General features: G+C 39.6%; 1 protein-coding gene across 1 annotated transcript in view; it reads left to right on the forward strand.

Moving 5' to 3' along the window:
* IPO7 (importin 7) overlaps positions 1–26,800 on the forward strand; it is a 64,223-nt gene that overhangs the window by 23,239 nt on the left and 14,184 nt on the right. Inside the window, exons 3-16 of the mRNA XM_017891442.1 lie at positions 2,994–3,147; positions 4,760–4,918; positions 9,676–9,832; positions 12,129–12,218; positions 15,486–15,580; positions 15,689–15,773; positions 18,003–18,137; positions 18,767–18,866; positions 19,885–19,961; positions 20,121–20,237; positions 23,463–23,552; positions 23,949–24,114; positions 25,012–25,172; positions 26,212–26,340. Of these exons, the coding sequence (XP_017746931.1) occupies positions 2,994–3,147; positions 4,760–4,918; positions 9,676–9,832; positions 12,129–12,218; positions 15,486–15,580; positions 15,689–15,773; positions 18,003–18,137; positions 18,767–18,866; positions 19,885–19,961; positions 20,121–20,237; positions 23,463–23,552; positions 23,949–24,114; positions 25,012–25,172; positions 26,212–26,340 (1,715 nt within the window). The remainder of the gene's footprint in view (positions 1–2,993; positions 3,148–4,759; positions 4,919–9,675; positions 9,833–12,128; positions 12,219–15,485; positions 15,581–15,688; positions 15,774–18,002; positions 18,138–18,766; positions 18,867–19,884; positions 19,962–20,120; positions 20,238–23,462; positions 23,553–23,948; positions 24,115–25,011; positions 25,173–26,211; positions 26,341–26,800) is intronic.

A 26,800-nucleotide genomic window follows, 5' to 3' on the forward strand; every position in this document is an offset into this window, starting at 1 on the left:
CTTCCTTCCTTCCTTCCTTCCTTCCTTCCTTCCTTCCTTCCTTCCTTCCCTCCCTCCCTCCCTCCCTTCTTCCTTCCCTTCCTCTCTTCCCTCCTTCCCTTCCTCCATTTCCTTTCTTCCTCAGGGTCTTGATCCTTGCCCAGGCTGGGGTGCAGTGACTCAGTTATAGCTCACTGAATCTCCAAACTCCTGGGCTCAAGTAATCTTTCTGCTTTAGCGTCCCAAACATCTGGGGCTACAGGCATGTGTCACTACACCCATCTTAATTATTTTATTGTTTAGAGATGGAGTCTCACTATGTTGCTGAGGCTGGTCTTTTTTTTTTGGTAGAGACGGGGTCTCACTGTCTTGCCCAGGCTGGTTTCGGCTTCCAAAGTATTGAGATTTACAGGCCTTAGTCTCCACGCCTAGCCTCTAGGCTGGTCTTGAATTCCTGGCCTCAAGTGATCCTCTCACCTGAGCCTCCCAAAGTGCTGGGATCAAAGACATGAGCCACTGTTCCTGGTCTTGTTTCTTTTTTATATATATTCAAGTCTCATTTATCTTTTACTAGTAAAGTTTACATTTTCCCATTTTTAGATAAGAATCTGCCTTTAAGTCCAAAATTTTACTATGCAGTTAAGTGGCCTTTAGGAGTGATATTAATAAATTCTAGAGACTTGGTTATGTGTATTAGAAAAATAAATTACACTAGGAAATTGTTTTAGTGTGTACACAATTGGAAGCAGTTAAACTCTGGAATTGGTCAAAAAATTTAAAATATCACTAATTTAAAAATTATATATTTGGGGCCAGCCATGGTGGCTCACACCTGTAATCCCAGCACTTTGGAAGGCCAAGGAAGGTGGATCATTTGAAGTAAGGAGTTCAAGACCAGCCTGGTCAACATGGTGAAACCCTGTCTCTACTAAAAATACAAAAAAATTAGCCGGGTGGTAGTGGCATGCACCTGTAATCTCAGCTACTGGGGAGGCGGAGGCAGAAGAATTGCTTGAACCTGGAAGATGGAGGTTGTGCTGAGCTGAGATTATGCCATTGTACTCCAATCTGGGCAACAGACTTGAGACCCTCTCTCAAAAAAGAAAAAAAAAATCATGTTCTTGGAATAATTGAATGAGATTCTGTAGTGCATGGCATATGGTGGTTTCATCTGCTAGATTTCGAATGATTAGTTCATTCTGTCTTTGCTAGAGTATCTATTCTGGCTAGAGTAGACTGAATCATGAGATCCTTACAGTGCAGTACCAAGTTCTGTTTTGTTGGGGCAAAAAATGTTTATCATTCCAAATCACATAAGCATATATATCCCATTCTTTACTTAGAATGGAAATATTCAGAGATTGCATCCAGAGACATTAGGACTGTTGTGTGGTCTTAATGTTGGTCTCTGTTCTGTTTTGGGGAAAAAGAACCAAAATTCTGTAGTAGTAATAACCTGGATGTTGTTGGTCCTATTTGACTCTTTATCGTAGGTGTAGTTTATCTTAAAATGTTGGCTCACGCCTATAATCCCAGCACTTTGGGAGGCCAGAGTGGGCGGATCACAAGGTCAGGAGATCGACACCATCCTGGGCAACATGGTGAAAACCCGTCTCTACTAAAAATACAAAAATTACCTAGGCATGGTGGTGCATGCCTGTTATCCCAGCTACTCGGGAGGCTGAGGCAAGGAGAATCGCTTGAACCAGGGAGTCAGAGGTTGCAGTGAGCCAAGATCGCACTACTGCACTCCAGCCTGGCGACAGAGTGAGACTCCGTCTCATAAAAATACCTTGTTGAGGCCGGGCGCGGTGGCTCAAGCCTGTAATCCCAGCACTTTGGGAGGCCGAGGCGGGCGGATCACGAGGTCTGGAGATCGAGACCATCCTGGCTGATACGGTGAAACCCCGTCTCTACTAAAAAAATACAAAAAACTAGCCGGGTGTGGTGGCGGGCACCTGTAGTCCCAGCTGCTCGGGAGGCTGAGGCAGGAGAATGGCATAAACCCTGGAGGCAGAGCTTGCAGTGAGCTGAGATCTGGCCACTTCACTCCAGCCTGGGCGACAGAGCAAGACTCCGTTTCAAAAAAAAAAATACTTCTTTGAGGGGTATTTTAATATATAGTCTTAATCTATTTGAAATACTATAAGATTGAATATTTAATTCCTAAATTAAAGCAAACTAGAATATAAAAATCCCAGTTCTGTCGGTTATCCTTGTTCAAATAAGTACAGGACTCGAGATAAGAATTGCTAATTAGAGACGATCCAGTGTTTTGCAGAATTTAAGAATTAATTTTGGACAGTTTCCCTTTACAGTACATCTTACACATTTGTGATTCTGTTGTCCCCCTCTCTCTGAAAGTGCTGGGTAAAAAGCATTGCTAGCAACCTAGATTTTGCCACTTCATCAGTTTGTTAACTTGTCAAATAGCAATGTGCGAAGGTAGCAGTATGATAACTGATGGAAAAATAGTAATCTGTAATTTCTGAACACAGTAAATTCTCCCATAACATAATTTGAATTTGAAGTGGTATGGGATTGAAATACTTAAATTTATAGATTAAGAACCTTTGTATGCTATGATTTTTCTGTGATAAGAATTGGTTTTTTAATTACCTTTGTGTGATGAGTTGTAGAAGCTATGTTGGGGTGTGTATGATGGTTTTGTCTTGAGAGGCTTCATTTAGAAAAATGATTTGATTAAATTTAACTCTCCTATAGAAAACAGGGTAAAAAGTGTTGTGACGTTAAAAAAACCAGTTTTCTCTGGGGTTATTTGCAGAATTTTCTTACACTATGTGATTAGTAATAACTTTGTGCATGATTGCTGTAACTGAGTGTTCAATTTGTGCATTATCAACTTTAAAAATAATTTAATGTAGTATTTTGTTAATGAAAGCATAGCTTTACAAACAGTGGTCTGAAAGAAATACTTTAAGTATGAACACTTAAGGGATTTTCACAGTACTTTCACAGTAAACATTCTTTTGTCAAACTGATCTGTATTTTAGGTGTTATCTATTTGAAAAATATGATAACACAGTATTGGCCTGATCGAGAAACAGCACCAGGGGATATATCCCCTTATACTATTCCAGAAGAAGATCGCCATTGTATTCGAGAAAATATTGTAGAAGCCATTATCCATTCTCCTGAGCTCATCAGGTATGTGTTTTTAAAATTTACCCATTTCTGCAGGGATGTAACTTTCAGGGTTTTTTGTTTTTTGTTTGTTTTTGTTTTTTTGAAATGGACTCCCTCTCTGTGGCCAGGCTGGAGTGCAGTGGCGTGATCCTTGCTCACTGTAACCTCTGCCTCCTGGGTTCAAGCGATTTTCCTGGCTCTCAGCTCCCCGAGTAGCTGGGATTACAGGCACACAGCACCACGCCCAGCTAATTTTTGTAGTTTTAGTAGAGATGGGGTTTCACCGTGTTAGCCAGGATGGTCTCGATCTCCTGACCTCGTGATCCAACTGCCTTGGCCTCACAAAGTGCTGGCATTACAGGAGTGAGCCACTGCACCCAGCCTGTGTTTTGTTTTTCTGGGGGGCTTTTGAGGTCTTTTCAGAATTTATAGCCCTGTTTTTTTTTTTTTTTGTAGCAGAAAACTTTCCCAACAAATGCTATTATAGGAGAATGCCTTAGTCTTTTTTTTTTTTTTTTTTGAGATTGAATCTTGCTCTGTCGCCCAGGCTGGAGTGAGGTAGTGCAATCTCGGCTCACTGCAACCTCTGCCTCCCGGGATCAAGCAATCCTCCTGCCTCAGTCTCCCGAGTAGCTGGAATTACAGGCGTGCACCAGCATCCCTGGCTAATTTTTGTATTTTTAGTAGAGACAAGGTTTTACCATGTTGGCCACGCTGGTCTGGAACTCCTGACTTCAAATGATCCACCTGCCTAGGCCTCCCAAACTTCTGGGATTACAGATGTGAGCCACCATGCCTGGCCTGTAATTTATTTTCTTACTACGGTTTGATTACACATTGATGAAACCAAAAACTTCATATAAAACTTGTGGGCCGGGCAGAGTGACCTCAGCCCCCTGAGTAACTGGGATTACAAGCGTGCACCACCAGGCCCAGCTAGTTTTTGTGTTTTTGGTAGAGATGGGGTTTCACCATGTTGGCCAGGATGGTCTTGATCCCTTGACCTTGTGATCTGCCGCCTGGGCCTCCCAAAGTGCTTTGATTACAGGCGTGAGCCACCGCACCTAGCCTAATTGATGTTCTTAAATAATAAAACTTGTTTATTGATGATAGGAATGAAAAATAAAACACCTGTATTTGTAACATTTGTTGGGTTTTGTTTTCTCAGTGACTTTTCTGAATCATATATATTCTGTGTACATCTAACATCACATGGGGTTTTTTTTTTTTTTTTTTGAGACGGAGTCTCGCTCTATTGCCCAGACTGGGGTGCAGTGGCCGGATCTCAGCTCCCTGCAAGCTCCGCCTCCCGGGTTCATGCCATTCTCCTGCCTCAGCCTCCCGAGTAGCTGGGACTACAGACGCCCGCCACCTCGCCCGGCTAGTTTTTTGTATTTTTTTTAGTAGCGATGGGGTTTCACTGTGTTAGCCAGGATGGTCTCGATCTCCTGACCTCGTGATCCGCCCGCCTCGGCCTCCCAAAGTGCTGGGATTACAGACTTGAGCCACCGCGCCCGGCCCACATGGGTTATTTTGAAATCAGATTTTGTCTAAACACTATTTTCCTTTCTATGAGTTAGCAAAATCTTACCTAGTTAGGATTTTTTCCTTACTGTTTATTTTTGGCTTTCAGGGTACAGCTTACTACATGCATTCATCACATCATCAAACATGATTATCCAAGCCGCTGGACTGCCATTGTGGACAAAATTGGCTTTTATCTTCAGTCCGATAACAGTGCTTGTTGGCTAGGAATTCTTCTTTGCCTTTATCAGCTTGTGAAAAATTATGAGTAAGTGTTTCTTTCAATTCCTGTAGAGCTTTGAGAAGTAGGAAAAGTTGGGAAAATTTAAGCCAGTTTGAACATGTAAAATTATCGATAATAAAATTAGTGAATTATATGGTAATTTCAATTTATTATCTTCTTTTTGAAGTAGCATTCTAACTCTGCAGTTTCTTTATTCTATTAAGAAACTCCTTGTGCCCTTTTTTCTTAATCATTGTCTCTTTACCTATTCAAAAACTAAGTTATCTCTAAAGCTGGGCTCTTCAATACATGCTGATAAAAGTCCTTCAGGTAAGTTTTCTAAAATGTGAAGGTGATCAGAATACATTGAGGATTAAAGCTCTTTATTACTTGTGGCTTTTTTTCTTTGAGTTTTTATCTCAATTTAGGAACCTCCCTCTGATTCTTTAAGAATTCATTGGAATTTCATGTGATCTTCTTTAATCAGTGTGTTTTGGGGGATTCACACTCACCTATTTCATTGTTGGCATATTTAAGCAGATTATAGTTCATATATGTCATTAGTATTAGGAAAAAAAGATTTTAGGCCAAGTGGTTATTTTAGATCTTGTTTTAGGGATCAGGAAAAAAAGATCTAACCTGGAAAGTTGAAGTATAGCACTGAGAGTGGTAAGCCACATGTTGAAGGAGTTTTTTAAGTCTGTAGTTGATAGGCCCTTGAAAAGGTTTGATGGGAAATTATGAGGAAGGCATAAGGAAGAATTTTATACCATGATGGTGACTTTATTGCCAGTCCTAACAGCTACACAGATGCCATTGTGAGCCCTCTAATTCTAGGACTTGTAGTTAGCCTCCGATACCCTCTTTGGGTCCCATCTCAAAGTGACTGATGAACTGCTGCTTTTGTTCTCTGAGCAGGAGAGAAACAATACCATTTACAGCATTGGTACTGGTGTTTTCTTGTGTTCCCACCAGATACCCATCTTCCTGCTAAGGAATGTTCCAGCTGTTACAGTTTTGTTACAGTTTAGTCTGAGTGAGTAAACTTGGAGAGAATAAAAGCAATAAGCTGTCAATATCATTGAGGAGGTTCAAGTCCCTCCTGTCCCATAATCTTAGCAGGAGGGAATATGACAGGGATTTTTTTTTTTTTTCTTTTTTTGACGACGGAGTCTTGCTTGTCGCGCAGGCTGGGAGTGCAGTGCCGGATCTCAGCTACTGCAAGCTCCGCCTCCCGGGTTTACGCCATTCTCCTCGCCTCAGCCTCTCGAGTAGCTGGACTACAAGACCGGACGCCGCGCCACCTCGCCCCGGCTGCTAGTTTTTTGTTAGTTTTTTCAGTAGAGACGGGTTCACTGCGGTTAGCCAGGGATGGTCTCGATCTCCTGACCTTGTGAATCCGCCCGCCTCGCCTCCCAATAGTGCTGGATTACAGGCTTGAGCCACCGCGCCTGGCCATGACAGGGATTTTTAAATGGGAGATACAGGAGGCTGCTACATCATTGGAATTCAGTTCATTTTCAGCCAGTGTTTCGTTGTGAAGCACAAGGTGTTCACAAGGGATCTGTGTGGACTGAAGCAGTTCTAAGAAAATTTATGGAAAAATTGGAATTTGTGGTGGTCCTCAGGAGCATAGATCTCAGGAAATGCTTGTCAGTTGAAGGAACACAAAGAACATATGAAGAGGAAGGCGTGTCACACCATATGGAGTGGTATGAACAAAGAGACGGAAATGTGAGAACCTGTCTTTAGTGGGTAGTGAGGAGACTGCTTAATGCTAGTGATAATTTCCAGTGAGAGGTTGGGAATAATTTTGTACTGGTAAATTGGGACCATGTTAAAGAGGGTTTTGAGTGCCAGAATGGGAAATTTGGATGTGATCTTTTAGATACTAAGAACCACTGAAATTTTTTTTTAACAGAATAGTGATAAGACTAGTATTTAAGGATTTTCTGTGAGTATGGTTCTCCAGTTTGACACATCACAGCCTTGTGGTAGTAGAATTTTATTAGTGTCATATTTTCATACTTTCAGGAATGTTCAGGTCTTACAGGGTAGTAATAAGTTTGGTACCGTAATTTTTACTCATTAGCTTAGATTAACAACTAGTACCACTCAACTCCCAGTCCACTATTCAGGGTATTGAGGGAGGTAGGAGAGAATATCTGATGCAGAACAAGTATTTAAAGCCTCTTAGGGTGGGTGATAGACCTGTGATGCATAAATAGAGAGAGCTGCATCATATTAGTTAGTGTTTAAAGGGAATTTTGTGTATAATTGTAGTTTGTATAATCAGATTGGAGAGTACAAATGGCTTTCTTTTGTGAATTGTTACTATTTTATCAACTCGAAGGTATAGATAAACTTTTAAAATATATGCTAGGTATAATTTCTTAGCACATTAAAGTAATATTTGAAATAATTTGTCAGTAGATTGTGTTAATTAATAGCTTTAGCAGTCATTGTTAATGTGAACATACCTTTTTGTATTTTTTATTCCTGGTGATTTACTTTGTTACTCATTTCAACTGATAGGAAAAAAAATCTAGCTTTAAAAAAGAGTCTCCCATTATCATTTTAAAATGTACTCACTCAATTCTTTATATTTTCTCTCTTAAGGAAGAGGGGTACCAATAAATACAACTGGGATGTGCTATGGAAAACCAAGTTAAAGCTGTTTTGATAGTATCTATTCCAGAAAGATAAGCTGTGGCTCTTAGAATAATGATTTCTATAATCAGTAATCTGTATTTTACAAATTTAGGCTGCCGGCCGGGCGCGGTGGCTCAAGCCTGTAATCCCAGCACTTTGGGAGGCCGAGACAGGTGGATCACGAGGTCAGCAGATCGAGACCATCCTGGCTAACACGGTGAAACCCCGTCTCTACAAAAAAATACAAAAAACTAGCCGGGTGAGGTGGCGGGCGCCTCTAGTCCCAGCTACTCGGGAGGCTGAGGCAGGAGAATGGTGTAAACCTGGGAGGTGGAGCTTGCAGTGAGCTGAGATCTGGCCACTGCACTCCAGCCTGGGCAACAGAGCGAGACTCCGTCTCAAAAAAAAAAAAAAAAAAAAATTTAGGCTGCCTATTGACTCCTTAATAATGGAAGCTGGGGCTGGGAGCAGTGGCTCATCCTATAATCCCAACACTTTGGGAAGCCGAGGCAGGCGAATCACTTGAGCCCAGGAGTTTGAGACCAGTTTGGGCAACATAGTGGAACCCGTCTCTATCCCTCTCTCTGCGGGAAAAAAAAAGAAAGTAATCAGCCAGGTGTGGTGGCACATGCCTGTAGTCCCAGCTACTCAAGAGGCTAAGGTGGGAGGATAGCTTGAACCTGGAAGGTTGAGGCTTCAGTGAGCCATGATCACCACTGCACTCCAGCCTGGGTGACAGTGAGGCATTTTCTCCAAAAATAAATTTAAAAAAAGAGGACACTGGAATTGCTTTTGTATAGTTACAAATTTGATTTTTTTTTTTTTTTTTGAGACGGAGTCTCTCTCTGTTGCCCAGGCTGGAGTGCAGTGGCTCCCTGTAAGCTCTGCCTCCCGGGTTCATGCCATTCTCCTGCCTCATCCTCCCGAGTAGCTGGGACTACAGGTGCCCACCACCACGCCCGGCCAATTTTTTGTGTTTTAGTAGAGATGAGTTTTCACCGTGTTGGCCAGGATGGTCTTGGGTCTCCTGACCTCGTGATCTGCCCGCCTCAGCCTCCCAAAATGCTAGGATTAGAGGCGTGAGCCACCGTGCCCAACCCTCAACAGGCTTTTTAACAATATATATATTTTTTGAGATCGAGTCTTTCTGTCACCCAGGCTGTAGTGCAGTGGCACAGTCTTGGCTCATAATTGATAGCCTGTTGGTCACATTTTGTTGCCCTTTGGGTTAATGGAAGAACTTCTGGTTTATGATGCTTTTAAAAAAAAAATTTTTTTTTTTTTTTTTTTTTTTTTTTTTGAGACGGAGTCTCGCTCTGTTGCCCAGGCTGGAGTGCAGTGGCCGGATCTCAGCTCACTGCAAGCTCCGCCTCCCGGGTTTACGCCATTCTCCTGCCTCAGCCTCCCGAGTAGCTGGGACTACAGGCGCCCGCCACCTCGCCCGGCTAGTTTTTTGTATTTTAGTAGAGACGGGGCTTCACCGTGTTAGCCAGGATGGTCTCGATTTCCTGACCTCGTGATCCGCCCGTCTCGGCCTCCTAAAGTGCTGGGATTACAGGCTTGAGCCACCGCGCCCGGCTGAAATAAAATATTTTCTGCTTTATGTATACCACTTCTGCCTTAATGCTGTTGGTATGTAAATTACTTAAGGATAGTAATATATAATCAGTTTTATTTATCAGCTGCTGCTATTTACACAAATATAATCGAATACTTCCTAACCAATTTAGAAAAGAAAATATCTAGTACAAAACCGTAAAAGAAAGCATCTTGAATAAAACCTTGAGTAAAGATTATCTAGTATTTTCTGAACATTTATTGTGAGGTCAGTAACCTATTCCAGTTGCCTAGGTTCTGAGAAAGATAGTTAATGTCTGTGCCTCAGTTTCCTCAACTATAAAAGTGAGGATACTCACGTGTGCCTTGAAGATTATTGACCTCATAATACATATTCAGAAAATACTGGATAATCTTTACTCAACGTTTTATTCAAGATGCTTTCTTTTTATGGTTTTGTTGTATATATTTTTCTTTCTCTAAATTGGTTAGGAAGTATTTGATTATATTTGTGTAAATAAATGCATAGTTTAAATATATATAAAATTGTGGAAATAAATTCTTACAGAATTAGTTTGTATTCCTACTCAAAGGTATAAAAAACCAGAGGAGCGGAGTCCATTGGTAGCAGCAATGCAGCATTTTCTGCCAGTTCTAAAGGATCGTTTTATCCAGCTTCTTTCTGACCAGTCTGATCAGTCTGTCCTCATCCAGAAACAAATATTCAAGATCTTCTATGCTCTTGTTCAGGTAATATCTATGAAGCAGTTTTTATATATAAAAAGTTAATCTGTCATTTACCACGTTAAGAATTAACAAAGAATTTCAGCATTTGAATAATAGTTAATTTGAAAATGTACATTAAGTGGACGGTTTTCTAGCAGAACATAAATTGCCAAAATTATAAGTCTAAACAAACATACTTCCTGCCCAAATACATAAACAAACCTAATGAATCTTTTTTTTTTTTTTGAGACTATCTTGCTCTGTAGCCCAGGCTGGAGTGCAGTGGTGTGATCTCGGCTCACTGCAACCTCCTCCTCCCGGGTTCAAGCAATACTCCTGCCTCAGCCTCCTGAGTAGCTGGGATTACAGGCACGTGCCACCGTGCCTGGCCAATTTTTTTATTTTTAGTGGAGACAGGGTTTCACCATGTTGGTCAGGCTGGTCTTGAACTCCTGACCTCATGATCGCCTGCCTTGGCCTCCCAGGGTGCTGGGATTACAGGCATGAGCCACCGTGCCAGGCCCCTGATAAATCTTAAATTGCAGATGGGCAATGTCTAATTCTCTTAAACCATCCACTGCAACCAAATTAGTCAGTTCAGAAACTGTCTTTCACCTTAAGAATTAACGAATCTGGGCCAGGCGCGGTGGCTCACACCTGTAATCCCAGCACTTTGGGAGGCCGAGGTGGGTGGATCACCTGAGGAGGGGAGTTCGAGACCAGCCTGACCCAACATGGAGAAACCCCGTCTCTACTAAAAACACAAAAAAATTAGCTGGGTGTGGTGGTGCATGCCTGTAATCTCGGCTACTCGGGAAGCTGAGGCAGGAGTAAAGCTTGAACGTGCGAGGTGGAGGTTGCGGTGAACCAAGATCATGCCACTGTGCTCCAGCCTGGGCAACAAGAACAAAAACCCGTCTCAAAAAAAAAAAAAGTTAATGAATCTGAAAACCAGTTACTTGATTACAGTTGAAGTCTAACACATACTTAATATGCAAAATATACATAGATTGTCTCAATACAAAACCTATTCCTAAACTTGTCACAAAAATACTAAATCAGTGGGCTTTACTGGTACACAGTAATGGCTTTTATTATTTCTGTATGTTGTTCTAAATTTTTCTAGGATAAAAGATACCCACTAAAGAAATGGTTGGGTCAGTATTCGCAGTGAAATGTAATTACTTGTAAAACAGATTTTTAAAAACCAGGAAAATTCTGGTTCTTTTTGTTGTACCGTGTACCATAGAAGGGTTTATCTCAAGTCATACCATTACATTAAAAACTCTCATTTAAATAGATCAGAGCCAGGCACAGTGGCTTGCACCTGTAAGCCTGTAATCCCCGTTATTCTGGAGGCTGAGGTGGGAGGATTGCTTGAAGCCAGGAGTTCAAGGCTGCACTCCATCCTCACAGAGCGAGACCTGGTCTCTTAAAAAAAAGGAAGAAAGATCTATGGCTTCACCTCCACTAAGATTGTACTTGCCTAACTCTATTCCTTGGTTGGATTTTGTATGTCTTTGCTAGATCTTTAAAGACATTCAGATATCTCCCACTATGAATCTAAGGGCACCTTAATGCCGTTCTGTTGGACTCTTACATGATTCTTTTGTTAAGTAGTTTGAATAAACACTAGTCTTTTCAATATTTTTTCTAACTTTGAGGATCATAACTTTTGGATTAAATAATAGGTCTTTTTGAAAACTATCATAGGGCATAGGGAATAGGACAAAGTAGTTTCTCAACTCATTCTTTGAGACTAGCATACCCTGTTGTAAAAATATAGCCCCATCTCACTTGTGAAAATAGATGTCCTAAAATCCCAAATTGGATATCTGTTTTATTGGTCTACTGAGAGATAGGATTTATCCCAGGCATACAAGAATGGATCGACAGTAAGAAATTAATTTTTTAATTAACTCTTACATCACATTAAAATAGAGACCTGTAACCATCTTTATGGATGTCAGATAAAGCATGTCATAAAATTAAATAACCATGTCTGCTTTGAAAAAAATAAACAACTGTTAGAATCCTAAAATAGAATCTTTCTTAACTTGATGAAAGTTGTTCATTAGAAGTCTACAATAAATATCACACCTTATGGTGAAAATAAGATATCCCAGTAAAATGGGAATATGGCAAGGATGCCCACTCACTGTTTACCATTATAGATAACAAGCAAAGGAATTTGCCTATATGCTAAAAGTAGGAAATGTGGATTGAATGAAATACTTTTGGTAGGCATTGTGAAGAGTAAAAAGAAGTGGGATTTTCTTCAGCAAGGGTTTTGAAATATTAATTCTTGACTTTTATTTAGTATACACTACCACTGGAACTGATAAACCAACAGAACCTGACAGAATGGATAGAAATTTTAAAGACTGTTGTGAACAGGGATGTACCTAATGTAAGTTTCTATATGTTCTCTTATATTACTAAATATAAATATTTAATGGTCTTTTGAAGACTCTAACTGGTGTTTCCTGTAACATTCTTTATGAACTTTTATAATATGTGATGTGTTTTTCTATAGATTAGAGGTACCTTTTCATTTGTTTACATATGCATTATATATGTACATTTACTCAGTGTAAAGAGTTGTAAAGGGTGTTTTTTAAAATGTATTATTGGTTAAGTGCTTCTGTTATCCTTTTGTTTCATCCTAAATCTTCTGTTTCTTCTCAGTTCTTAAATTAAGAGCTCATAGCTGGCTCTTAGCCTAGTTAATTTGTCAGATGCCTGCGTACAGAGGAAGAACTTGCTTTACAAATTGGCCAAACTTTGTAGTTATGTTATTTTTTCATAATAACTTTATTGAGAAATAACTCACATACCATAAAATTTATTCTTTTAAAGTACAACTTGGTAGTTTTAGTACATTCAGAGTTGTCCAGTTGTGTTATTTTATAATCAAAATTTTTTAAATTACTACAATTTTCTTTATAGTCTAGTTTTCTTTTTTTTTTTTTTTTTCGAGATGAAGTTTCGCTCTTGTTTCCCAGGCTGGAGTGCAGTGGTGCAATCTCGGCTCACTGCAACCTCTGCCTACTGGGTTCAGGCGATTCTCGTGCTTCAGCTTCCCAAGTAGCTGGGACTACAGATGTGTGCCACCAAGTCGGGCTAATTTTTGTATTTTTAGAGAGATGGAGTTTCACCATGTTGGCCAGGCTGGTCTCAAACTTCTGACCTCAGGTGATCTGCCCACCTTGTCCTACTAAAGTGCTGGGATTACAGGCGTAAACCACCACGCCCAGCCTATAGTCTAGTTTTCTAGAGATATAGGGGAATTTACAGATTACTGAATACCCTGTTTTGTTGTATTTTGTTTTGTTTTTTTGAGACAGAGTCTTACTCTGTCACCCAGGCTGGAGTGCGGTGGTGTGATCTCAGCTCACTGCAACCTCTGCCTCCCAGGTTCAAGCAATTCCCTGCCTTAGCCTCCCAAGTAGCTGGGATTACAGGTGCCCGTCACCATGCCTGGCTAATTTTTTTATTTTTCGTAGAGACAGGGTTTCACCATCTTGGCTAGGCTGGTGTTGAACTCCTGACCTTGTGATCCACCTGCCTCAGCCTCCCAAAGTGCTGGGATTACAGGCGTGAGCCACCGCGCCCAGCCTACCTAGTGTGTTTTATGTACTGTTATTAATATATACTCATTTAACCCTCAAAATTCCTTTTGACTTTTATTTTAAACTTAGACATGGAAGGGTTACGTAATTTATCCAATATAATATTGTTAATCGCATAAGTGAGACCAAAGTCCTATTTTGTAGTTTAATTTTTTTTTTTAAGATTTGTTTCAAAAGATTTACGAACAATGCATAAGAAACAACATTTCTACACACTCCATAGGAAACTAGTTTGGTGTGTATTTTTCTGTGCACATTTAATAGATATAAAATATAACTTTTAAAGGTCTCATATACATATTGTGTGCCTTTTTGTGGTATAATTTATAATCTGTGCACCGATTATAGATAAACAATTCAGTGAGTTAAAACAATTATACATACCTATGTAACCATCACCTCAGAATGTTTGCTCATGGCTGGTTCTGGTCATCTCTGCCATCATCTCATTTCCCGCACAATAGATTTCATCTGTTTTAGAACTTATTAAGTAATCTTTTGTTCCTGGCTTCTTTCACTTAATATATTTATAATATTCTTTCATGTTGTGTAGTGGTATTTATTATATTTTATTGCTGAGTGGTATCCCATTGTATAGATATATCACAATTTATGTATGTTGATGGACATCTGGGTAGTTTTACTTTTTCAGTATTATAGGTAAAGCTATGAACATTCTTACGTGTCTTTTTGTGGTCACATGTTTTTCACACTCTTACATAAATATCAAAGAAAGGAATTGGGTCATAGGGTAGGTGTATGTTTTACTTTGTAAGTAGCTTCCAAAGTGGCTGTAGCATTGCTCTCACTAGCAATGTATGAGAGTGTTCACTTGCTCTGTATATTCACTTCCTTATCCTACTTGAAAAATATGTTATGGATAGGCTGGGCGTGGTGGCTCATGCCTGTAATCACAGCACTTTGGGAGGCTGAGGTGGGCGGATCATGAGGTTAGGAGATCGAGACCATCCTGGCCAACATGGTGAAACCCCGTCTCTATTAAAAATAAAAAAATTAGCTGGGCGTGGTAGCGCGCATCTGTCATCCCAGCTACTTGGGAGGCTGAGGCAGGAGAATCACTTGAACCAGGGAGGCGGAGTTTGCAGTGAGCCGAGATTGTGCCACTGCTCTCCAGCCTGGCGACAGAGCAAGACTCTGTCTCAAAAAATATATATATATATATATGTTATGGATGTCTTAGGTTAATATATAATGATCCAGTTCCTTTTTTCAGTGATTGTGTAATAGTCTTTTATGGATCTTCCATAATTAAACGTTCCCATATTAATGAATGTTCAGGTTCTTGGCAATTTTTTTCATTACAAATAGTATTAGAATTGGTATTCTTGTACACAAATCCTTGCACATTTATACTTATATACCTGAAACTAGATTTCCGAAATGGAGTTTCTCATGCCCTTTCCATTATGAAATATACTGATTTTGATTAAGCTACAATTGTCGTGGCCTTGACTATACTATTTAGATCTTGACTAAAATGTTTGGTTTTAAGCTTGTAGAAGAATTTTAAAAAGCATGTCTTTTATAACAACTAGTGAAGCATTGAGGATGCTTCTTGGATTTAAATAGGGTTAATACTTTTCCAAGTCTAACCTTCTACTATGAAAGGCCAACATCAGGCCGGGCGCGGTGGCTCACGCCTGTAATCCCAGCACTTTGGGAGGCTGAGGCGGGCAGATCACGAGGTCAGGAGATCGAGACCATCCTGGCTAACACGGTGAAGTCCCATCTCTACTAAAAATACAAAAAATTAGCTGGGCATGGTGGGGGGATGCCTGTAGTCCCAGCTACTTGGGAGGCTGAGGCAGGAGAATGGCGTGAACCCGGGAGGCAGAGCTTGCAGTGAGCTGAGATGGCGCCGCTGCACTCCAGCCTGGGTGACAGAGCAAGACTCTGTCTCAAAAAAAAAAAAAAAAAAAGGCCAATATTAGAGAAGCATTCACATTTTTGTCAGTCTGTTCTCATCTCATGCTGTTTCTCCTATATTGTGTTATCTCTATCATTAAATAAGTGTCTCTTTAAAGGAAACACTTCAAGTTGAAGAAGATGATCGACCTGAGTTACCATGGTGGAAATGCAAGAAGTGGGCCTTACATATTTTAGCAAGACTTTTTGAAAGGTAATCTCATCCATATATGGTGATTTAAATTAATTTATTAAGGTTTTGCTTTAAAGTGCTGGCATAAAGCATTATAAAGAAACAGTGGGCATTTTGATGTTCTTTTAGATATGGAAGCCCTGGCAATGTTTCCAAAGAGTATAATGAATTTGCTGAAGTATTTCTGAAGGCATTTGCTGTTGGTGTCCAGCAAGTAAGTCTGTTTTTAGTTTTTCTAAGTGGAAACATGGTATCTTTAAGTTAATTTATATATTGCTTATTTCTAGTTTCTTTGACTTCTAAAGAGTGCATGTTTGCACCCTGTACCAGGTCTCAAACATTTTTGGTCTCAGGATCTCTTTATGTTCAAATTACTTATGATACCATTGAGTTCTCATTTATGTGAGTTAGACCTAGTGATATTTATCATTTAGAAATTAAAATAAGAGTAAGCAGTTCATTTTAAAAATAATAACAGGCCTGTTACATGTTAACAGAAACAATTTTTTTTTTCTTTTTCTCTTGTTGCCCAGGTTGGAGTGCAGTGGCACAATCTTGGCTCACTGCAGCCTCTGCCTCCCGGGTTCAAGGGATTCTCCTGCCTCATCAGCCTCCCGAGTAGCTGGGATTATAGGCATGCACCACCACACCCAGCTAATTTTGAATTTTTAGTGGAGACGGGTTTTCTCCTTATTGGTCAGGCTGGTCTTGAACTTCTGACCTCAGGTGATCCACCTGCCTCGGCCTCCCAAACTGCTGGGATTACAGGCGTGAGCCCCCACGCCTGGCCCATAATTCTAATTTTTGCTTGAAACCTCAAATTTTAACACCAGTAACATATTGTCAGCAATTTTCCTTGAAATGATGTACTCATTTTATTCGTTTGAGAAAAATCTGCCGTATTCATAGTCTAAATAACTATTGTCTATCAGTTGTTCTTTCAAGCATAATGTAGTGTTTCATGGAATAAGAGATGATTTCAGCTTGCAACTCAATTTCCCAAGTGTTGTAACCATTGTACTTTGATATGTAGTAGAATGGCTATATGTATACTTCTCATTGAATAATCATAATTTCTCTTGTCATTAAATATATTCTTGGCTGGGTGCAGTAGCTCATACCTGTAATCCCAGCACTTTGGGAGGCCAAGGCGGGCAGATGATGAGGTCAGGAGTTCGAGACCAGGCTGGCCAACATGGTGAAACCCTGTCTCTACTAAAAATACAAAAATTAACTGGGCGTGGTGGTTGTGCCTGTAATCCCAGCTACTGGGGAGGCTGAGGCAGGAGAATGGCTTGAACCCAGGAGGCAGAGGTTGCAGTGGGCTGAGATCACGCCACTGTACTCCAGCGTGGAAGACAGAGCAAAACTCTGTCTCAAAAAAAAATCTTAGGAAAAACTTGTTCTATAAGAATATGGCTGTAAAGAATACAGTGACTTGGCCAGGAGTGGTGGCTCACGCCTGTTATCTTAGCACTTTGGGAGGCTGTGGAAGGCAGATTACCTGAGGCCAGGAGTTCGAGACCAGCCTGACCAACATGGAGAACTCCTGTCTCTACTAAAAATACAAAATTAGCCAGGCATGATGGCGTATGCCTGTAATCCCAGCTACTTAGGAGGCTGAGGCAGGAGAATCACTTGAACCTGGGAGGCAGTGGTTGCGGTGGGCCAAGATTGTGCCATTGCATTCCAGCCTGGGGAACAAGAGCAAAAACTCCGTCTCAAATAAATAAATAAGTAAATAAAAATACAGTGATTTTAATATCATACTCTCTTGATTCAAATAAGCCATCAGAACATTTAACACCATGGTTTTGTACCATTGATGCAAATACTCATTTACTCAAAACACAGTTTTTTTAAAAAAAAGAAAAAGATAACATTATTATGAAAGTAGCTTTAAACTAGTAGATCCTCTGAAATAGTCTTGGGGACCACTAGATGTTGTGGACCACATTTTGCATTATCGATGTTCTGAAACATGAAGTAGAGTGCTAAATTGACAGATGCTAAATAGGCAGTGACTGCTTGGGGTAAGGTTTTCCCAGAAGATGGCTTTAACAAGATAGGGTTTTCTCCTAATACTGTGATTTTTCAGTAGGTAGCATACAGGTTAGGTGTGGTGGCTTACACCTGTAATTCCAGCACTTTGGGAGGCTGAGATGGGAGAATCGCTTGAGGCCAGGAGTTAGAGACCAGCCGGCACACCATAGTGAGACACTATCTCTAACAACAACAACAACAAAAACACCAGAAAAACGAAGATAGCATATAGTTTTCTCTTCTTTTCTTAATCAGGAATGAGTTAAATTATTTTCAAAGTATACAGTTGTTTTCTTGATGATGAGCTGGACATTAAGATATGTGTTAACTGTTTTACTGGCTTGTAAGTGGTTGAAATTTCTATTTGAACATTGATTTTGATCGAAAATTTTTTCCCAAGGTTTTATTGAAGGTGTTATATCAGTACAAGGAGAAGCAATATATGGCTCCTCGAGTTTTACAACAGACATTAAATTATATTAATCAAGGAGTTTCTCATGCTCTCACCTGGAAGAATCTGAAGCCCCATATACAAGTAATAATTTTATCTGAAATGTTTTATAGCAAATATAATAGAAATAACATCAATTGCCATAAAGGTTGAAAAATTCCATGTTTATTGAGTTATGTTACTTAGCCTACTTCTGGTGATTGTTTTGAGAGTGTAGCAGAAAAAGGAGAGAAAACACTGACATAAAGTTATGAGAGTTATTTTGTGAATATCCAACTTATCTTTTAAAATCCAAAACTGTTGTCTTCAAACTTGTAATTTAAGTTCTTACTATTGGACTATGATTATATTTTATCATGTAATTTGGAGTAGCCAAGGAAATTTACTTCACCAGATTCGTTTCTAGGATAAGTGACTTACCTGCTATTTCTATGAATAATTTATGTGCTTTATTTAGAGCTGTAGAATTTTATAGACTAAATTATATATATTTAGAATACTTAATTGCGACCTATGTACACATATATCTTATAATTATTTATTACAGAGAGGGGAAGTTTGATAGTTGATCTTAGAACACATTAAATGCATTACTAACGTTTGATATTAAGCTTTAAAATACATACAGTGTTACTTTGGTTTTAATACTTAAAGGAAATTTGAAGGTTTAAATTTGAAAATTGATGGCTATTTTCTTAACTTTTAAATTGCAGGGCATTATCCAAGATGTTATTTTTCCATTGATGTGCTACACAGATGCTGATGAGGAACTTTGGCAAGAAGACCCTTATGAATATATACGCATGAAGTTTGGTGAGGAATTTTCACATTTTTAGAAACAAAAAATGTCAGTAATTAAGATTACAGCGATTGTGTGTAGCCAACCTAGGGGGTATTATGTATCTTCTTTGGTGTTTTAATGTAATTGATCCCCTGTGTAGTCCTTTTTGGGGCTATTTATTAATTATGATATTTGATAATGATAATCTTATTTTTAGCAGACACAAATTCAGTACTGTTAAGTTTTTATTACTGAATGCCAAAACTGTTAGATATTTAAGATTACACCTCAACACTAAATGTCTCAACTATACTTTTGGATCTTACGTTAGCCATCATATGAGTGGGAAATGAGAAAACACGTCTTGGAAGCTGGAGTCACATGAAGTCCTTGCACAGAACTAAAGAATTGTAATTTGGCTAATAATGTTGAGTATTGATTGGTCCTTCTTACCAAGTCATCTGTGCTTTTTGCAGCTTGTACTTTTGTGACTCTGTTGTGAAAATTCTAACATCAGTAGTGTTTCATACGTATGATTTAAACTGCTAAGTTCTGAGTTAACAAAAACAAAAACTATTAGGAGGAATTAATGGATTAACATTTAATATGCATAGGCCAGGTGCGTTGACTAAAGCCTGTAAATCCCAACATGTTGGGAGGCCTAGGTGGGAAGATCGTTTGAGGTCAGGAGTTTGAGACCAGCCTGGCCAATATAGTGAAACCCCATCTCTACTAAAAATACAAAAATTAGCTGGGCATGGTGGCAGGCACCTGTAAACCAGCTACTTGGGAGGCTGAGGCAGGAGAATCGCTTGAACCTAGGAGTTGGAGGTTGCAATGAGCTGAGATCGCCCTACTGCATTCCATCTCAAAACAAACAAGCAAACAAAAACATTTAATTTGTACAGAAAAGACATTGAATTCTGCTTTTGCAAAATTATAAGGGGATCTGGGATCATTTTCATACCATATGTAAAGATTAAGCAATTTTTTTAATGCTTTGGTGAAGAAATTAATATTTATTGTCTTAATTTTAAACTTGTTCTCTAGATGTGTTTGAAGATTTCATTTCTCCTACCACTGCTGCCCAGACACTTTTGTTTACAGCCTGTAGTAAGAGGAAAGAGGTAGGCTTATTTAATGTTTACATAACTTTTGCTGTATTATTTAACATTTATTCAACTATACACTCAGTTTTACATGTTAGTCATGTGAGTCGTTTTGTTAGTATGTTTTTTAAGGACTGTTGGCCTATTCAATAACAGTACTTTTCTCTTTTAATCTAGGTACTGCAAAAGACTATGGGATTTTGTTACCAGATTCTTACAGAACCAAATGCTGACCCTCGAAAAAAAGATGGAGCCCTGCATATGATTGGCTCTTTAGCTGAAATACTTCTGAAGGTATTCTTTAGTGTGTTTGTAGGTGCATGAGTATGCAAGTAGTTTTTAAAAATAAACAGCCAGCCAGGCACAGTGGCTCACTTCTATAATCCCAGCACTTTGGGATGCTGAGGCAGGCAGATTGCCTGAGCCCAGGAAACCAGTCTGGGCAACATAGTGCGACCCTATCTCAGGCCAGGTGTGGTTGCTCACGCCTGTAATCCCAGCTATTTGGGAGGCCAAGGAGGGGGGATCACCTGAGGTCAGGAGTTGGAGACCAGACTGGCCAACATGGTGAAACCCCGTCTTTACTAAAAATACAAAAATCAGCCAGGCATGGTGGTGGGCGCCTGTAATCCCAGCTACTTGGGAGGCTGAGGCAGGAGAATCACTTGAACTCAGGAGGGGGAGGCTGCAGTGAACCGAGATCATGCCACTGCACTCTACGCTCCAGTCCGGGTGACAGAGACTCAAAAAATAAAAATAAAAAATAGCAGCCTTATAGAGTGTACAACTCAATGGTTTATTCACAGTTGTATAACTATCACCCCCAGAAGGAACTCTGTATACATTAGCAGTCACTCCACATTTCACCCCAAATCTCCCAGCCCTAGGCTACCTATAGTCCACATTTTTTCTATGGATTTGTTTATTCTGGATATTTTATATAAATGGAATCATATAATATGTAGCCCTTTTTGGGTGACTTAATTTGGTGTAATGTTTTCAAGGATTATCTGTGTTGTAGCATGTTTCAGTACTTTTTCCTTTTTGTTGCCAAATTATATTTCATTATATTAATATACCACATTTTATTTACTCATTCATTAATTGTTTCTACTTTCTGGCTACTACAAATGTTGCTGTGAACATTCATGTTTCAGTTTTTATGTGGACATATGTTTTCATTTTTCATGGGTATGTACCTAAGAGTATGAATTGCTGGTCATAATCTGAGACACCGCAGGACCATTTTCCAACATAGTTATACCATTTTATGTTTCTACCAGCAGTATATTTTGATTATAGCCATCCTAGTGAATGTGAAGTAGTATCTCTCTGTGGCTTTGAAACTTTTCATGTGCTTATTGTCCATTTGTATATTTTCTTTAGAGAATATCTATTCAAATTGCTTGCCCCAAAAACATTGCTTGACTTTTTGTTTGTTTGTTTGTTTGTTTGAGATGGAGTCTTATTCTGTCACCTAGGTTGGAGTGCAGTGGTGAGATCTCGGCTCGCAGCCACCAGTCTCCCGGGTTCAAGTGATTCTCCTGCCTTAGCCTCCCAAGAAGCTGAGCTTTCCGGCCCCACGTCCCTATATGCTGGAGTGCAGTGGCACAGTCTCAACTCACTGAGTTGAGAAACCATGAGGATTCTCATGCCTCAGGTGCCCACCACCAGCCTTATTTTTGTATTTTTAGTAGAGATGGGGTTTTGCCAAGTTGGCCAGGCTGGTCTCGGAACTCCTGGCTTCAGGTGATTTGCCCGCCTCAGCCTCCCAAGGTGCCAGGATTACAGGCGTGAGCCACCAGGCCTAACCCTTGCTCATTTTTAATCGGGTTATTTGTCTTTTATAATTGAGTTGTTAGAAATCTTTACATTCTAAAGCCAAGCACTAAATATTCATAGAATATTTAGTCATTGTATCTTTTATCTTTTCGTTTTTTGGAAATGGAGCCTTGCTCTGTCATACAGGCTGGAGTGCAGTGGCGTGATCTCTGCTCACTACAACCTCCACCTCCTGAGTTCAAGCGATTCTCCTGCCTCAGCCTCCCGAGTAGCTGGGACTGCAGACATCTGCCACCACACCAGCTAATTTTTGTATTTTCAGTAGAGATGGGGTTTCACCATGTTGGCCAGGTGGTCTCGAACTCCTGAACTCAGGTGATCCACCTGTCTTGGCCTCTCAAAATGCTGGGATTACAGGCATGAGCCACTGCACCTGGCCGTCTTTCATCTTTTCTATACGTGTTCACCCATCCTTCTCTTTGTTTATAAAGTATATATTAAAGACATTCTAATCATTTGTGGTATAGAAGGCTGAGAATTAAGTGAGTTCTCTTGGCACGTTCAGGTTTATCTATTCTTACCTTTCACTCAGCTTCACTTAGGGATAATACCTTACATAGGTAGAGGCACAGTTATCAAAAACATGAAGTTGATTTTGAGTTGATACTATCAACTAATCTATGGACCTTTTTAAAATTTCACAAGATTTCCCACTGTGTCCTTTTTTCTGTTCCATGACCCAGTCCAGGGTCTCACAATGCATTAAGTTGTCATGTTTGATTAGGTAAGTGTTGATATATAAGTGTCTTACATTTTTAATGTTGATTTAATGTGCAGTTTAAGGAACTCTTGTAAAAAGCTTCTTCGCACTTAGAAAATACTCACCTTGAATATTGAGAGTGCCTTTTTAGAGAATCACTTGAACCCAGGAGGTGGAGGTTGCAGTGAGCCAAAATTGTACCACTGGATTCCAGCCTGGGCGACAGAGTGAGACTCTGTCTCAAAAAAAAAAAAAAGAGTCTGCCTTTTAGATAGCCAGTTTATTAGTTTGAAAGCAGGATTTTCTCAGGTTATGTTATTTTCAACCAGAAATTTTCAACCAGAGAAGTTTTTTAATTATAAAAGTTTCATAGTAACAAATAAAATTAACCAAACTTACAACACTCAAACACTATTGCTGGTAAGATTTGGCATAATGGCTTTCTAATCAAGGAATATAAAAGCATGTAAAAATGTGTTTCGTGGTTTTTGGTAGTGAAGTTCTGGAATAAGAAAATTGGTTGTGGGCCGGGCGCGGTGGCTCAAGCCTGTAATCCCAGCACTTTGGGAGGCCGAGGCGGGCGGATCACGAGGTCAGGAGATCGAGACCATCCTGGCTAATATGGTGAAACCCCGTCTCTAATAGAAAATACAAAAAACTAGCCGGGCGACGAGGCGGGCGCCTGTAGTCCCAGCTACTCGGGAGGCTGAGACAGGAGAATGGCGTGAACCCGGGAGGCAGAGCTTGCAGTGAGCTGAGATCCGGCCACTGCACTCCAGCCTGGGCGGCAGAGCAAGACGCCGTCTCAAAAAAAAAAAAAAAAAGAAACAGAAAATTGGTTGTGGATTCTGGGGTTCAAAGAATGAGCATAAATATATGTAACATTAATAGTCATTTTTAACAGTGTTATATCTGTTTGGAAATTGAGATGATTATATTTGGAACTGTATCAAAATAACTGTTGTTTATATTTACAGAAAAAGATCTATAAAGATCAGATGGAATACATGTTGCAGAATCATGTATTCCCTCTCTTCAGCAGTGAACTAGGCTACATGAGAGCAAGGGTATGTTTTAAAGCTGCATTATTTATATACTTTTGTAATGAATGATTCTGTGGACTTTTATATTGAAACTTTGAAATGTTCACTTTGAAGGCTGTGTTTTATTTTAGGTTTCTGTTTAATGTAAATCTTTACATGGCTGCTGTAATGTGTGCATAGGTTCCATCTGTGTCTGGTAGCAGTGTCTGTCTGTGTTTTGCATTCAGATCTTGCTATCCACACAAACGTCATGCAGCCAAAGAGTAACTTGGGATCATAGTACTGGTCTAGTGTTGTCTCTGGACACATCTACCACTGGCCAGCCTCCAAATTCCCACACACAGAACTCAGGGAATAGAGATTAGCTTGGGGGAATTTAAGGTAAGGTATCTACACTAACTCACTGTGTTTTTACAAAAGGCTTGCTGGGTACTTCACTATTTTTGTGAAGTGAAGTTCAAAAGTGATCAGAACCTTCAGACGGCCTTAGAGCTAACAAGAAGATGTCTGATTGATGATAGAGAAATGCCTGTGAAAGTGGAAGCTGCCATTGCTCTTCAAGTATTGATCAGCAATCAAGAAAAAGGTAAAGGATTTGTGTATGTCAAGAAAAGTGAATGTTGGCCAGGTGTGGTGGGTCACACCTGTAATCTTAGCACTTTGGTAGGATTAGGTGGGAAGAGCACTTGAAGCCAGGTGTTCAAGACCAGCCTGGGTAACATCTCTACAAAAAAACTTAAAAAAAATTAATTGAACATAGTGGCATGTACCTGTAGTGCCAGCTACTTGGGAATCTGAGGCAGCAGGATCACTCAAGCCCAGCAGTTTGAGGCTGCAGTGTGCTGTGATTGCCACTGCCCTCCAGCCTGGGCAACAGAGCAAAACCCTGCCTCTTATAAACAAAAAAAAATATATATATACACACACACACACACACACACATATAAAATATAGTTATATATATAGTTATATATAATATATAGTTATATATGTTATATATAGTTACTATATATCTATAACTATATATGTAGTAATTGTAAAAGTCATAATCCTAGAAACTTGGCATACTTGCTTTTATGAGAAAGTGCTTTTAAAAAACTCATTGATATTTGTTATACCAGGTTTTAAGAAGTCTTAGGTGTTTTTTTTTTTTTTGAGACGGAGTCTCGCTCTGTCGCCCAGGCTGGAGTGCAGTGGCCGGATCTCAGCTCACTGCAAGCTCCGCCTCCGGGGTTTACGCCATTCTCCTGCCTCAGCCTCCCAAGTAGCTGGGACTACAGGCGCCCGCCACATCGCCCGGCTAGTTTTTTGTATTTTTTAGTAGAGACGAGGTTTCACCGTGTTAGCCAGGATGGTCTTGATCTCCTGACCTCCGCATCCGCTCGTCTCAGCCTCCCAAAGTGCTAGAATTACAGGCTTGAGCCACCGCGCCCGGCCGAAGTTTTAGGTGTTTTATGCAAGTTTTTTACTCTTTCTCTTACAGCTAAAGAATATATCACACCATTCATCAGACCTGTAATGCAGGCTCTTCTTCATATTATAAGAGAAACAGAAAATGATGACCTTACCAATGTAATTCAGAAAATGATCTGTGAATATAGTGAAGAAGTTACTCCTATTGCAGTAGAAATGACACAACATTTGGTATGTTGTTTGAACCTATCATTTTTCAAGCATTTTAATGTAGCTCTCAGTATGTTTCAGGTTGTGTCACAAGTGACTTGCCTTACCTTATAGCAGCCAACATTCTTGGCACTTGGGATTGGTTTTGTGGAAGATAATTTTTCCACAGATGGTCTGTGGGAGATGGCTTTGGGATGAAACTGTTCCACCTCTTATCATCAGGCAGGCAGTGGTTTCTCATAAGGAGTGTGCAACCTAGATCCTTGAATGCACATTTCACAGTAGGGTTTGCACTCCTATGAGAATTTCCGGGAGTAATGCTCACTCACCCACCACTTATCTACTGGTCCTAACAGGCCATGGACTGGTACCAGTCCACAGCGTGGAGATTGGGGACCCCTGCTTTATAGCAGATACTTCACCGACATTACTGTGTAGCACATAAAGCCCTTGAGAGACACTTAAGTTACTTAATTCTAACACAATCGTGTGTCAGAATTATTCCTGTTTTACAGAGAAAATGTGAGGTATAAAATGGTTAATTGCCTAAGCTAGGCAGGGTGGTATTAGGATTTATAGGGCCTTCACAGTACTTGTTCTTAACTACTGCCTCAGGCTGCAGCATGACTATCTGTGTAGTGGCCTGGAATGCTCAAAATAATCGATTGAATTTTACAAAAGATAAATCAGTGACTCCCTTGATGATTAAATATGCTTTTATTTGGACATTGTCAAGTGTTAACCAGTAATATTAATGAAAACTATTCATAATATTAAGTACTTTTTATACCTTGCCTCATTTAGTCCTCATACGGTATCTATGAAATCCCCAAAGTGGCATGCAGAAAAGGTCAAGAGAAGTCAAGTAGCTTGTTTAAGATCAACCAATTAGTAGACTATTTGATTATAGAGCTTAAGCTCTTTATGATCATTAATCAATTTGGAGACATTGATTTGTTGTGGTATCCCAATGAGAACATTCTAATAATTAAAAGTCTTAGATGAAAACATGTTTATAATGCCTCAGTGACAAACTTGAGTTATATTCTCTTGAATCTAGGCAATGACATTTAACCAAGTAATCCAGACGGGGCCAGATGAAGAAGGTAGTGATGACAAAGCAGTTACTGCTATGGGAATTCTGAATACAATTGATACACTTCTTAGTGTAGTTGAAGATCATAAAGAGGTAAGAAGATGATCCAGTGTTGCAGTTTTCAAGCCATTTTATGCTTTTTAGAGGGCTCTGATATCTCTCTGGCATCTCATGTACTGTGTTTTTGCCATTTTCTCTTTTAAAGATAAGATTGGTATATTATAAGTTCTAAAGTATTAGTAGAAGGAATAGGAAGCAAGTATTTGTTTTGCCATCTTAGGGCTCAGGATTTTGGCTCCTCGTTATGTTTTCTCAGATCCAGAAATATGGTGGTTCTCAGGAAAAAAAAATATTTTCTTAGTTTTCTTTTCTTTGAAAAATTTTGGTGACATACGCATAGCATAAAATTACAATCCTAACCATTTTTAAGTATATAGTTCAGTAATATTAAGTATATTCATATTGTTATGCAACTATTACTACCATCTTCCTAGTTTTCCAGTTGTCTTTTGGAAAAGTAAGAATTGTAATAATAGATTTTTTTTTTTTTTTT

This window comes from Rhinopithecus bieti, unplaced genomic scaffold (assembly GCF_001698545.2).
Source record: "Rhinopithecus bieti isolate Rb0 unplaced genomic scaffold, ASM169854v2 scaffold_20891, whole genome shotgun sequence".
NCBI lineage: Eukaryota > Metazoa > Chordata > Mammalia > Primates > Cercopithecidae > Rhinopithecus > Rhinopithecus bieti.